This window comes from Marasmius oreades, chromosome 11, assembly GCF_018924745.1.
Source record: "Marasmius oreades isolate 03SP1 chromosome 11, whole genome shotgun sequence".
Lineage (NCBI taxonomy): Eukaryota > Fungi > Basidiomycota > Agaricomycetes > Agaricales > Marasmiaceae > Marasmius > Marasmius oreades.
This window is the reverse complement of record NC_057333.1, coordinates 1,229,175-1,242,327: the sequence shown is the minus strand read 5'-3', so window position 1 is coordinate 1,242,327 and position 13,153 is coordinate 1,229,175. Positions and strand designations below refer to the sequence as shown.

At 43.8% G+C, this 13,153-nt stretch overlaps 2 protein-coding genes across 2 annotated transcripts; one reads left to right on the top strand and one right to left on the bottom strand.

Moving 5' to 3' along the window:
- Positions 1–272: 272 nt before the first annotated feature.
- E1B28_003221 (uncharacterized protein) lies at positions 273–1,802 on the bottom strand. Its single transcript, XM_043160191.1, has 5 exons — positions 1,493–1,802; positions 1,304–1,434; positions 1,069–1,251; positions 864–1,022; positions 273–796 (listed from the first exon to the last, which is right to left on the bottom strand). Exons 1-5 carry the CDS (start codon positions 1,767–1,769, stop codon positions 479–481), a joined length of 1,068 nt encoding a protein of 355 aa, XP_043002147.1. The 5' UTR covers positions 1,770–1,802; the 3' UTR covers positions 273–478.
- A 3,978-nt stretch (positions 1,803–5,780) lies between these two features.
- Positions 5,781–8,398, top strand: E1B28_003220 (uncharacterized protein; the record flags this gene model as incomplete). Its single annotated transcript, XM_043160190.1, has 11 exons — positions 5,781–5,954; positions 6,006–6,170; positions 6,221–6,454; positions 6,522–6,644; positions 6,699–6,833; positions 6,883–6,963; positions 7,021–7,146; positions 7,202–7,244; positions 7,296–7,378; positions 7,433–7,613; positions 7,668–8,398. The coding sequence occupies 11 exons, from the start codon at positions 5,781–5,783 to the stop codon at positions 8,396–8,398; spliced, it is 2,076 nt and encodes a 691-aa protein (XP_043002146.1).
- Between the last annotated feature and the right edge of the window lie 4,755 nt (positions 8,399–13,153).

The window sequence follows — 13,153 nt, the reverse complement described above, 5'->3', positions numbered from 1 at the left end:
GATATGAGAAGGCCGGAGCCTGACCGTCAAAGGGTGTGCTTTCACGGCATACATGTATCCAGGTCAAGTATGAAGTTACATCCCAAAGCCTTTCGATTCCAGCCGACTCCCGTTTGCGAAACCTGAGGGATGATATTTTCGGAGAAGCGAATGAGGAAAAGAACAGAACATCCTCATGCCCTCTTCCACCTGGAAATTGACTCGACAATGCTATGCCGTACGAGGGATGGACTATTTTTTGTAACAACTCGAACATCGTAAAAATTGATTTAAGAGAGGACATGAATACAGCATGAATTTGACCTGTTTGAGTAATCTTTCTAGGGCACACATACGCAAAAAGTTTTTGTGATTGACACTGACGTTTCTATGTGATAAGACGAGGTGCTGAACGTGCGTTCTAACGGGGGGCATGGTGGTACTAGAAGAAGACGTAGACTGTGGATGCCGATGGCACTCAGACGAGGAAAGGGTCCATTCACACTTCGACGTCGACAAGGGATGGCATAAAGCTCAACGAACGCAAAAGCGCATGGTCCAATACATCAGACGACCTTCCATCAGCTGCCAACACTGGCATTTCATCTAGATCCTCATCCAGCTCATCAAGGTATTCACCTGCTCCTGAAAGATGGGCAACTTTGGCACATGATGCATGCAGAGCAAGCAGTTCGGGGGAGGGGAACGGAGATTCCTTGTGAAAGCCGGGACTAAGGATGGCAGGGCGCGTGAATGTGATCTTCTCGGGCAAGGTAAATCCAATGACGTTCACGACATTATAGCAGTTCTCGATTTCCTGGATATGCATATGCGTCACCGAATCAATAGGCCGCCAGAAGTTCAATGCGACTGGTATTACTCACAGTTGCCTCTAACCACAAATATAGACGATCAAAAGCATCATGGACATTGAGTTCCAGCGTCATTACGTTGTACAGCGAATGTACTTTGGAGCCATTGATATTCTCGACGTTATAGCCAAATCGGTGCAACACAGCGAGCAATGAGGCAGAGTAGTCTCTCTAAGAGATACTGAGTAGGGTCAACAAAAAAAGCGTACAAACATACCTTCTTGGCCTGGGACACTTTATCAGAGATGTCGAAGTACGTCGCTTCGGGTACAATATGTGCACATTGTGTGAAGGCTGTGCCTACTAGGCTCTTATCCTCTTTGTCGACCTCGAAGCTTGCCGGTATTTCTACGTGGTACTTCCCAGTTACCACACACCTATAACCATCACGAATGAGAGCCTATATAAAGGCAACTGAGATCGTGGCCACTCGAGCGCTAGGAAATACTTACTTGTTTCTTTGCGGTTCTTCGGTCTTGAGGAGCCTCCTTCAGCACGGCCAGTAGAGCGTCCTTGTCCTTATCGAATGAAGGACGACTGGCATGTTCCGAAGAAGCTGGTGTTTTCGTTTTGTGTTTTTTGACTATATGCGTATGTTCAGGCCAAGTGATTTCGGTAGGTGCTCGTTTTGATAGACGTACAGCCCTGAATGTAGTAATCCACATAAAATTTTCCGAGCTTGACTAACGTAGCTTTTTCGCCCCCGCAGGAGTGGATTTCTTCCAAAATCTTTGCAAGAGCGTTAGAAGAGGGAGGATAGAGGACCATGTATCCGAGCACTCTTGCGTATTTGACGTCCTTCTGGCTGACTTCGCCTTCTAATTTGAGGCAAACATTGTAAGCACTCAGCGAATCGGCACTGAGCCTTTCATTGATTGTCTTTAATGTCGGTGCGAAGGTTTCAGGAAGTTTGGACATGGTTGTAGTCTGGTACCCGGGTAGTCTCGAGCCAGACCTTCTAGTAGAGTGGCGGTGTAATTCCCTTTTATGGTGAAATAAACTTGTTTGTCTTTTGTTTGTACTAACGTTACCGTCAGGGCACGCGCACTCTCTAGAAGGTCTGGCGTTTCGAGCCAGCTACCCTCCCTCGGTGACAACTGTCACAACCTCCCGTGCGTCGCCAACGCGATTGGTCGTAACCTTTCGTCCATTCTGAATTCCTGAGAATGTTGTTACAATGACCTCCTCACGACATCCTCGCCTGGTACTACAATCTCAGAAAAGACTCGACCAAGCACGAGAAACAGCGCGTCAGAGACGGGATACGACTGCCAGGCAACGCATCAAGCACTCATCAATCGATACGGAGAATTGACACGAAATTCCGCGTATAAATGGCAACTAGACGTTGCTGGGGCATTACTTCTCATGTCGCCATTGCGGGTACTGGCTCAGGAAAGACAGTACCTTCCACACTTCCACACCTTCTATCCGAAAATTGTGAAAAGATTGCCATTATTATTTCCTGTTTGAAGGCCCTTCAAGAAGAACAGGTAAACTTATTTTAACTTCATGTTACAATGGTTTTGATGCTTTTATGCTAGGCTGAACGCTTCGAGCAACTTGAGTGCAAGAGTCATCTCCCCAACTGAGTAAGTCCAAAAAAATTGCAAGGTCCATCCCATCCTTTTCTAGAGCATCCAAAACTACCCGGATTCTCTCGTCACCTGATAATCCCATAACATGTATTCTGTAGAATATACCTGAGCTCCGGGTGGACCTATTGTGTAGGATAGCTGAATGTCAAGGACTGTGCACCGCAATATCTTCGCAATACTTCGTATGGACTTATAGTCTGCCCTCTGTTATTTTTTCCCGCCTGCCTGCTGCTCTCCCATCAATCCGCCGGTATATCCTGTAATGACATAACAGGGCTCTGAGGGTCTGGACCTTCCCCGGAGTCCTCGGTTCGGATGTAACATTTCGGTATATCCCGTAAAATGACATAGACCTTTCCAAGGCACATTGTCCTTGGCTCGGATGTGACAGCCGTTTTCCATATGTGCTCAGTTTGGAGGTATTTGACAGATGAGATATGTTGAGGTTAGTACTTTGCCCTCCATTCCAGCCCCTATGTTATAGTTCCGGTTTCTATCGCTACTAGTTTGGTCGCCCCTATTTTCCTTAACTTTTCCTTATATACTTTTTCTCGTCATTTGGGCTCCCTCAGTTGTCGTTCATCACACTGAGGTGAGCCCTAGTATTTTTCCTTAGTTATTGTCTTTCTAACTGTTCGTTATATAGTCAGACTACAACAGGTATATACAATACATTGGTTGTCGTTCATCACACTGAGTCAGACTACAACAGATTATGAGACCTGGAGCTCAGTGATTAATCACAAAAAGATCACATACCTCAACTCAGTCGCCCTAGTGCAAGCTACACAATGTCAGCATCACAAACACCATCAATCCCAGTCTTCATCAAGGAGAAACGTTTGACCGGTCGAAAGAACTGGATTGCCTTCAAACGGGAAGTTATCTTCCAGGTCGGCGCAAAGGGATTGGGTGGGTACCTTGATGGTACCACCGTTAAACCGACCGCTCCTCCAATTATTGTTACACCAGCCACACCAGCTACCGACCCCGATATCACTAGTACAAGCACGCCTGTGCAACCTCCACTTCATATTTCCCCCACTCCTATTACCCCTTTATACAGTATGACACCTTCACTCAAAGAATGGAAAGCGAGGGATTGCTTCGTTGCTAGCGTCATCATCTCCAACACTATTGACCCTGTCACCGTAGGAATCGATAACGAACACACGACGTCAGCGAGTAACATCTGGATAGGGTTGTGTCGTGAGTTTGATGTCAAGTCGGAAGAGCTCGTAGCCATTAAGGAAAAGCAACTCCGAAACAAGAAGATGCTCAATGGAGAGGACTTCAATGAGCATATCAGATACATGCAGAACTACTGGAAAGAAGCTTGTGATGTCGGCGCTATCGTGTCTGATGTTCAATTCTGTTCCATCCTACTTGATTCCTTTCCTGAAGAGTGGGACGACATCACGACAAGTGTTCCCAGTTCGTCGAGCAATGATGCAATCACACACCTCGAGTCTAGATGGATCAAATGCGAAGCGCTAATAACGCTGTGTAACACCACTAAATATGGCTAGCAAACACACCTCAAGCACGAAGTGCGCAAACCAAAACCACACCAAGAAGAGTATACACAAGTGTAAGGGGTGGAGGTCGGTATTCTTAAGGCTTTAGTTTTCACTAAGAGGCACCAAGAAAGATCGAATGTGTGGGGTCTTCGGTTTTATAGTAGTTTCAATCAAGGTTCTTTCACTACAAGAGTGACAATATGATTCACAAATCCTAAAATTCAATATCTGACTTTTCAACAAAGCTTTACAAGTCTTCGCCGAAGTTCGGTTTCAAGTTCAATATCCAAACTAGACAATAGCAATCCAAATTCAATATAAGTCCAAATTGACTTCAATATCCAGAGTTCAATTCCAAGACAATATGCCAATACCAAATTCAATTGCAATAATCTAATCTATCCTTCCAAACACAGAACACCAACTTCAGTGAAGACTGGGGCAAAGGTCAAATCTCGAGCGAATCCTAATAGGTGAACTGCATCTCCTCTCGTAGGTTGCTGGGGAAAATCCCTCTTTCCTGCCCTCCTTATATACGGTTTTTCTAATAAATAATAGTAAAAGTCCAAAATGTGTGTGAAACTGGTAAATAATAATGAAATCCCTTTCAGTCAAACAGAAACTCGCTTAATCGGGTATAATACAAGAGTTTTATGTGCTGAAGTGCCAAATCCAATATTAAACTGAATATCTGTTCCTTGTTTCCTGGTTGCGATGTAGGGACTTGACTTCGCCGAAGTACCCGACATATCTGCATTCTTCTGTTTTTCCTAGGGAACGAGTCCCTGTTTCAGGCGTATCCATTCTTCCTGTTCCTGTTCTATGCCTTTTTTGGAGAAGATCTAGCCTCGATCCTAGGCCCTGTCCCCAAGGTTTCTCTTTTTGAGATCAAATAACACGTGCACTTCACTGAAGTCTGTGTTTCCTTGGTTTTCCGAGAAATTCCTATTCTTTCCATTTTCCATTCGTGAGAATCAGATGTTCCTTCCTTTATCTTTGTTTGGGATCCTATATCCGAGAATTCCATATATCCAAGCAATCCAACCAGACTTTGTTGAAGTTTCAATAAAGTGTATAATAAAATCCCTATGTTTGCTATGAGCATTCCAGGAGTAAGAGGAGGCCTTCCAATACAAGAACGAAGGTTTTTAAATGGCTGCTTCCTGAAGTTCGTACAGTTTTCTGAACTTCAGCGAAGTCTCTCATCTTTCCTAATTTTGTACATTTTGTACGGATAAAGTCTCTTGTAGAGGCTCATGCTTTAACTAGAAGTGCGGGCTCACTCTAGTCCTATTAATCCCATAATTTATAACTCATAAGTGTTAAAATTGTATAAATATGCATCTTTAAGGTCTTTTCCGATTTATATTGCGATATCTCCCCCTAACAAAAGAAAGGACTGTCCCCAGTCCGTCTTAGGTGTATTGGAGTCAATCCGCAATCTTTCTGCCTTAATCCGCAATGTTCCTTCTGGTTGGTATGCAATTCTATGAAGTTCATGCATATTTTGCGGGTACTGGACCCTTTAATCTATCCTTTTTCTTATCTATTACATCTTATCAAGATGATCTGTTCCTGCTATTGATTTGACATCTAAGCCATCAAGGGTCCGATGTATTAAACAGCAAGAAGTCTTCCTTTTAGGGAAATTCCCACTCCACTTGGTTCCGCGAGAGGGAACTCGCACTTTTTCTAAGTCATCCGGCATATGCTGAACCCCCTTTTTATGTATGTCCCCCTTTTTGCAAGTTTTGTTTAACTTCCTTCCTTACTTTTTCCTTCACCTCTAACGCGTTGTCTCTTTCTTAGCCATGTCTCTGCTTCCCGGGCTTACGGAGTTCAACAATCACGGTATCGAAGTGTTCAACAATGATCTTTACCGCGTCCACCACTGCTTTCAAGATGCAGTAACGCGTCCTGTCAAGAACGAAGACGAGCGCAAGGCTCTTATCAAGGCGGCCTTCCAGTTTGAAGAACGCGGCCTCGTAAGTCAATTTTCTTCCATCCTTTTATTCTATCTGATGTTTCTTCTACAGAATCGCATTGCGGATGAGTTCCGCGCAAAACATACACATCGATTATTCCCTACTGCTGTCGGCAGTCTTTGTGCTGCGGTTTCCCGCCTTGCACCTCCGGAGATCCAACCTGATGCCTGGATTCTATCCGCAGATGAGCTTGCTCTCTGGGATAGTTACAATTTGGTGCGTATATGATCTATTCTTTTCCTTTTCTTTTCTAACCAACTTCTCAGCTGGCCTGCAATCTTCGTCTTTCTCCCAACGAAAACTACTTAAGTGAAGTAGCCCCTCTTGCGGTATTCAGTCCTCCAGCTTGGACTCCCAAATATCGACGTTCCTTGGATCTCGCCCAACGGCGTTCACTTTCAGCAAAGAAAGCTCGGCCTCCACCTTCTGAAAGTTCCAAAGTCGAAATCACAGCGGTTCCGCCAGTCAAGAAGACTCGACTTTCTTCTTCCGCAAAGAAGGTAAGTTTCCTTCTTTCTTTCTTTTATCTTTCCCTATATCTTATATCTAATCTTTTCTTTGTTTTAGACATCGACAACTGAGCCAGAAACGGCTTCCGAAGACGGTGTTGACAATGCCGCTGAAGATGACGGAGAAGAGGACGATTCCGGCGAATCTGAAGTGGATGAGCTAAGGTCGTCTCCCCCTGTCGTACATATCCTTTTCCATATATTCTCCTAATCTTGGTGCTAACCTTTTCGGTAGCCCATGACTAGGCTAACGCGAGGACGGGCTCGAGGATCCGGGCAGGGCAGAGGCAGAGGTAGGGTAGAGGTGATCATTCCGAACCGGCCTCGCCCAAAACCCCTTCCAAAACCTGCTCCTTATCGTCGATCCACTGTAAGTCATTCCTCTATTTATTTGTTCCTTTCCTTATTCTATTTTACAGACTATCCGCGAAGACGACGAAAAGCCATCTGCTTCAGTTCCTCTGACCGTCGAAGGTTGTCCGACCACGCGCAGTGCCACGGTAAGTCATCCTTTAGTCTGTTTAAATCTTTTCTTTAGTCTAATTTTCTTTTCTTAGGCTGGTTTGTCCAAGGCTCCTCCTGCTTCATCCAAGAATACTGTCAGCGAGAAGGGAAAAGGCTGGGCTTTTTCAATAAGCCCTCCGCCTGCCAAAAAGAATATCCAACGTCGGCGTACGGACATGGTAAGTCCTTGCCTATTCCTTTTTTTATTCTTTCCTACTTAACCAACTTTCTTAGGAGTCGCATGATGTCAAGCATCTGTTAGCGCGGTCCTCCATTGGTAAGTTTTATCCATCCTATCTTATTTCTGAATTCTAATTCAATTTCTTAGAAATTCCCTATCACTTCGATGTTCCTCGTGGAGAAGCATTCTCCCTCCGTGATATTTTGGAGTCTGGGCGATCTATGAAAGTGGTAAGCTTTCTCTTGTGTTCTTTTGTTCCTTTTTCTAACTTATTCTTTTCCTAGGAGATGCGGATCTCATGCTTAACATGCATTATCGCCCGCGTGGAGTGCAACTATGTAGGCTGGTCTGACAAATGTGCCCGCTGCAAGACTTATCGGTACCTTTGCGACTGGATCCTCCCTCAAGACGAGGCCTTTTCTCAGATGGATCAGGTTCGAGCTTGGGGTGCACCCACTCCTGGTTGTAAGTTCAGCAATCTTTTCCTTCTTATTCTTTCTAAGTTTTCTTTCTTTCTAGACTTCCACGAGCGCATGGTCGAGTTGACCTGGCTTCTCGAGACTCAAGACCGACTCTCCGCGACTATCCGTTCTCTTGCCGACACCCTTTCCCTTACTCAAAAGAGTATTACGGACAAGGAGTCCGAAATTCGTCAAATCGCCGCCAACCCCAAAATTGTGTTGGAGTACCTTCAGCTACATGCTGAGGGACTTCAACTCTTGAGGGAGTCCATCCACGGTCTAGGTTGTCTTTTCGAATGGCCCTTGGAGTTCAACTTCGCCGAAGACTTTTGCGAGGTGTCCGTCCAAGGATCTCAAACGGTGTTCCAGAACCTCAAGACTCAAGAAACCTTTTCAGTTGATTTGAGCGGATATTCTATTCGTCGTCCTGAGGTACGTTCCAATATCTTTTCTTATTCCTTTATTCTGACCTTGCTTACAGTTTTCCCCGCTTCACTTACGATTGGCTGCGGCACTTCCTGGAGTTGCCGAGAGCACTTCCGCCACCGTTCTCGAGGAGTTGAGGACAACGAAGAGGTTAACAACCCTATGGTTGTTGATGCCCCAAGTCCTTCAGCTGATCCTCTTGGTTCTCCGCTCGAATGTAAGCCATTCTTTTCTTCCTTTATTCTATTTCCTGACCCAATTTGCAAAGAGTTGCTCTCAATCGGACTTTGCCGAGGTCTTTGGAGACCGGGACTTCTTGGCTTTATACGGGCCCTATATATATCTGTCTTGCGTATCTTGTAGACTACTTGTAGTCGGACTTCAGTATACAGTGGTAGAGTCACTTTAAAACTCTTTTGTATTCCTATCATCCTGCTGCTTTGCAGCATAAAAATACAATGTTGTATTCCTTTCTTTCTGGAGTAAATTAAGAAAATTTCCCTCTAACTTTTTTTTTTTTTAGAAAATTCCGATAAAATACCCCTTTATTCTGAACTTCGCCGAAGTCTCCAGGTGAGGTTACCATGATCAAATCCTTTCTTTACACTATCTTTCCTTCTATCATGAGGTTGGCTATTCAACAATTATATGCCATGCTAGCTCATTGTGAGTTTTCCTATCTTATATCCAAGATTTCACTAACTTCGCTGAAGACGCATATCCCGCCAATTTTATTCCTCCAATTGGGGGTCCTCCTTATTTCCAGGATGACAATCACATTGTGCAATGGATTCCTCTTTCTACTGAGCGAGAAGCTGAGTTGGCTATACAACTTCAGTTCTTAGTAGCTATCCGCCACAACGGACCATACCTCCAATTTATCCTTTTATTCGATCCTGCTCAAGGCCGTATTTATCACGGTCCACTCAATAATCATCGATTCCATCCGACTTCATGCAAGGTGTTTAATCGACTCGGCAATACGATGGCTAGAGTTGGATTCCTTAAGCTCGAAGTTGCTTCTATACCCGGAGTCATTGAAGCTTGGGCGTATGAAGTTAACTTCTTTCTTCCTTTAGTCCCCGATTCCGCTCTTTATTTACCTGAACATGGGTACTATGGGTTCTATTCCTTCAAGCCTAACACTGCTAGGTACTCTTTTCCAGGAAGTATAAATTATACTCCCGAAGAGGTGAGTTCTCCAAGACTTTACTGAAGTCTCCGAAATTTACTCTGATCTTTCCGTAGGGGATGATAGACGGGTTTCAATGTAGTATTTCAAATTACCAGCTCGCCCTAGAACTGTAGACCCTATCTATCATATCCCAATCCTTTGTTAAAGTGTAGCAAGTGTCTGAAATTTGAAAATGCATAAAGCAACCAACATTCCATTCCTGTTCCCTACACAGTATTTCCATTACATTCTTGGGTCGCTGAGGCAACTTCACGAATTTCAGCGTAGTTCCATTCCATGCTTAGGTTGTCGAGGCAACTTCACGAATTTATCCGCATCCAAAATTTAACATATCACAGAAAAATTGGAGTCCTCTCCCCCTAACAAAAGAAATGTCAACCCCTGTTGACTCCAAGAACGTATAAAAGGGTCCCTCAAATTCTGGACATCCTTATCAAACAATCTTTCCTTCTTTCCATCGTTTAACATGTCTAACAAGATTCCCAACTGGAGTGGACGCGCGGAGTTCCTTCACGACCAGCCAGGGTTCCTCAAACAAATGGAGGACCTTCTCAATAGCAAGAGTCACTTCCTGGCCGAAGCCGGAGCTCGCTCTATCGCCAGCCGCTTGGTATGTTATCGACTTTTCCATTTCCTGCGATAATCGCTAACTTTGCTGCAGTCTACTTCCATGTCGCACCATCACATTGGCAAGGATCCCGAAGCGTTAGACTTCGTTCAGAAGTGCTTTGCCTTACTCGAGAAACTTCAGGCTGTGCCTGGAGTTCCGACTATTCCATCTTATGCTGCTCATGAAGCTTTTATCGCCGAAGCCCTTGTTTCTCGCGACCAGCACGAAGAGAAACTCCGCCAGAAGGCCAAGGAGAAACTCCACAACAAGGCGAAGCCCACCAAACCTCTCGTGGTAAGTCTTTTATTGACTTTGCTGCAGACTATGTTATTCCTTTCTTTTAGAAGTCCAATGCTTTCGTCGAGTCTGACAATGACATGGAGATCATTGTCGATGCTCCTGTCCTCGCCAAAGTATGTTCTTTAATCTTTCATTATATTACTTTCTTATTGACAAGTTCAAGTCCGAAGGCGTCAGTGCCTCTATCCATGCACCACTCAAGGCCAAGCAAGCGAAGGTGTCTGGCAAATACAAGACCCTTCAACAAATGACTATCACCAAGAGCAAGAAAGTAAGTATTGACTTCGCGATATTCTTTTATTAATTTCTGCTATAGTCTGGTCCTAATGGAATTTCTGTCCCACCGGTCTCTAACCACAAGAGGGCTCGTTTGAGTACTCCTATCGTTAACACGACCGAGGAAACCCCTGGTACATCGCTAATCTTGTCAAGTTTTTTTTTCTATCTTTCTAACTTCAGTGAAGAACAACTTCGCATCCACGAGGGGGGTCATGCTCGAGTCCTTCACATTGCAGGGTTGTTGCCCTTCACCAACATGTTATCACAAATCTGCAACTCACCTAGTTTCTTGATGTGTTGTAGTGGAGTGGTAGAAGGAGATCAGTAGTGAAGCTTAGATGGAGAGCACAGAGATGTTGTATGAAGACAAAAGATGTTGTTAAGTCTGAGGCTCTAAGGCTCAGACTGTCTAGCTTATATACATGAATTCTATCTAGGACCCCAGATACTATACTAAGACCTCTAATACTCTATTTGAATAGTAGCACATGGTGTGCTTGGTAATTGTCTGATTGGAATACTTCAGGTATATTCCAGAACAATGATTCCTTAGCAACAATCTGAGAAACCATATGGTACACTGGGTAATCCTGGGAAACCACATGGTGAAGCCTGGGAAACCACATGGTGAAGCCTGGGAAACCATATGGTGCAGTGGGTAACACTGAGTAAATATATAGTACTCTGGGTTGCTCAAGCATGCTTGGCAACAAGGATCAACATCTAGACATCTAGCCTGCCAAGGCTGTTACTAGTGCGATCTAGATCTAACATAATTCCTCCTGGATCTGATCTACAATCTGAAGTGTCTAGAATGGTCTAGAACAAGTCCAATGGTCCACTCCATCTTTGGAATATCTAGTGATATGATAAGATAAACACATGGCACAGATAAGATAAATGTTAGGTAGGGATAAGACAGTGAAATCTGTGACACATGTCCAAATACGATCCTGAACAGCTCCTATCCGTTGCCAACTTCTTGAGGACTGAGATCCTCACCCTTCAGCACACCATTTTGCATGCTCATAGCCAGTACAAGTCTAGCCTTGATCAGCTCAAAGAGATCAACAATCATCGTCTTGGGAAGTTAGGTATTGACGATTCCATGGATACTGAGTCCATTGTAGAGGACCTCACCAACAAAGGCAAGGCTAAAGAGTCTGTAGCTTCCTCTTCCAAGGGAGGATATGTTTCTGCCTAGATCTCTTCACAATATTCCTTTCTTTTCCTTATAAAATACAAAACTTCCATACATTTAGTCGGACACTTTTGTACTTGTGTTAGTAGCGCTTGATGCGCCCATAAATCTGATCCGTTTGTCGATCCAACTAAAACCGTTCGATTTCTCAGACTTCAGCAAAGTCTAATTGTTCTTCGTTTATTCATAAGTTGGGGACCCTATCAAAGATATAATCCTTTTCAGGTCCATAATCGACTTCTTCTTCTTCTTCTTCTTCTACAAGCTGATCCAACTTGTCTTTCAACATATGAATAAGTTTGTCTATATTTTCTGGTAATTCAATGGGTTGATAGCGTGTAACATGTGGGAGCACTCTGAAAGCGCCATATTTTCCCCTCATGAGTGTACCATCCATCTCAGCCAAGATATATGATCCTCCCTTGGTTCTTCTTATGACTATGCATGGTCCAAAGTACCTTGGGAACATCTTTCTATCTAAGTTCTTTTCTATTTGAGTATTTCGAACTTGTACAAGCGTACCCGGTTTAAAATCATATGGCTTAATGGTATGCATATAATCTCGTTCGAATTTCCTCAAGTTCTTCCTTTTATTTTCTGTTATCCTTTCTACCATTTCTTGAACATGAGTACGGTGCTTAGCGAGCGCTTGCGCACGATACCCAATGAGTTTTTCTCTGGTCCACACTCTTTCCGGCATTTTTACAAGCCAAGTAGCTTCTACAATATCAAGTGGCAATATAGGTTCCACCCCCAATACAAAGAAGTATGGTGAACATCCTAACGTTTTTCTAGTAGTTATTCTATCTGCCCACAAAATGTGCTTCAAGAAGTAATACCAGTGGTTCAAATTTCCGCTTGTCGCTTTCGCTAAGGCCTGTCTCAGGTCAAAGTGTGCTCTTTCAATCTTTCCGTTGGCTTGTGAGTTGTATGGCAAAATTCGAATTCCATGAACACCATACTTATCACGCAACCAGTTGGTTAGGGCAATCATCTGAGGAGCATTATCTGTAATGATTTCCTCCGGTGTTCCCCACCTGCATAAGATATCATCAAAGAACCATTCCACAAGTTGTCTTGTATTCTCACTAGCAATGGCCCTTGCTTCTGACCAATTTGATAAGGCGCAACGTCCGTGGACGATGTTTTTGCAACCTCTACTAGCTGGTGTCATTTTAATGACATCAATATGAATCTTCTGGAATAGTGAAGGGGTGTGTGTGAGGACAGGAGGGATCCTTAAGAGGTCCAATCTTCTATCCTGACAAGGCTGACATGATTTTACGAACCAATCAACATCTTCTTCGAAGTGTGGCCACCAAAAGCATTTTTCAATAAGCGCTTTAGTAGCAAACATTCCTTTATGTCCAAGGTTATCATGAGCTGCCATCAACATCCACATTCTCTTTTCCTTTGGTACAAACAACTGATGGTTACTTGAATCATCTAAGGGCTTACGGTATAATCTGCCTTCATCATCTAAGAAGAACTTTAAAGCTCTTCTTATAAAATTCGTCTTTTCTGAGCTACTCA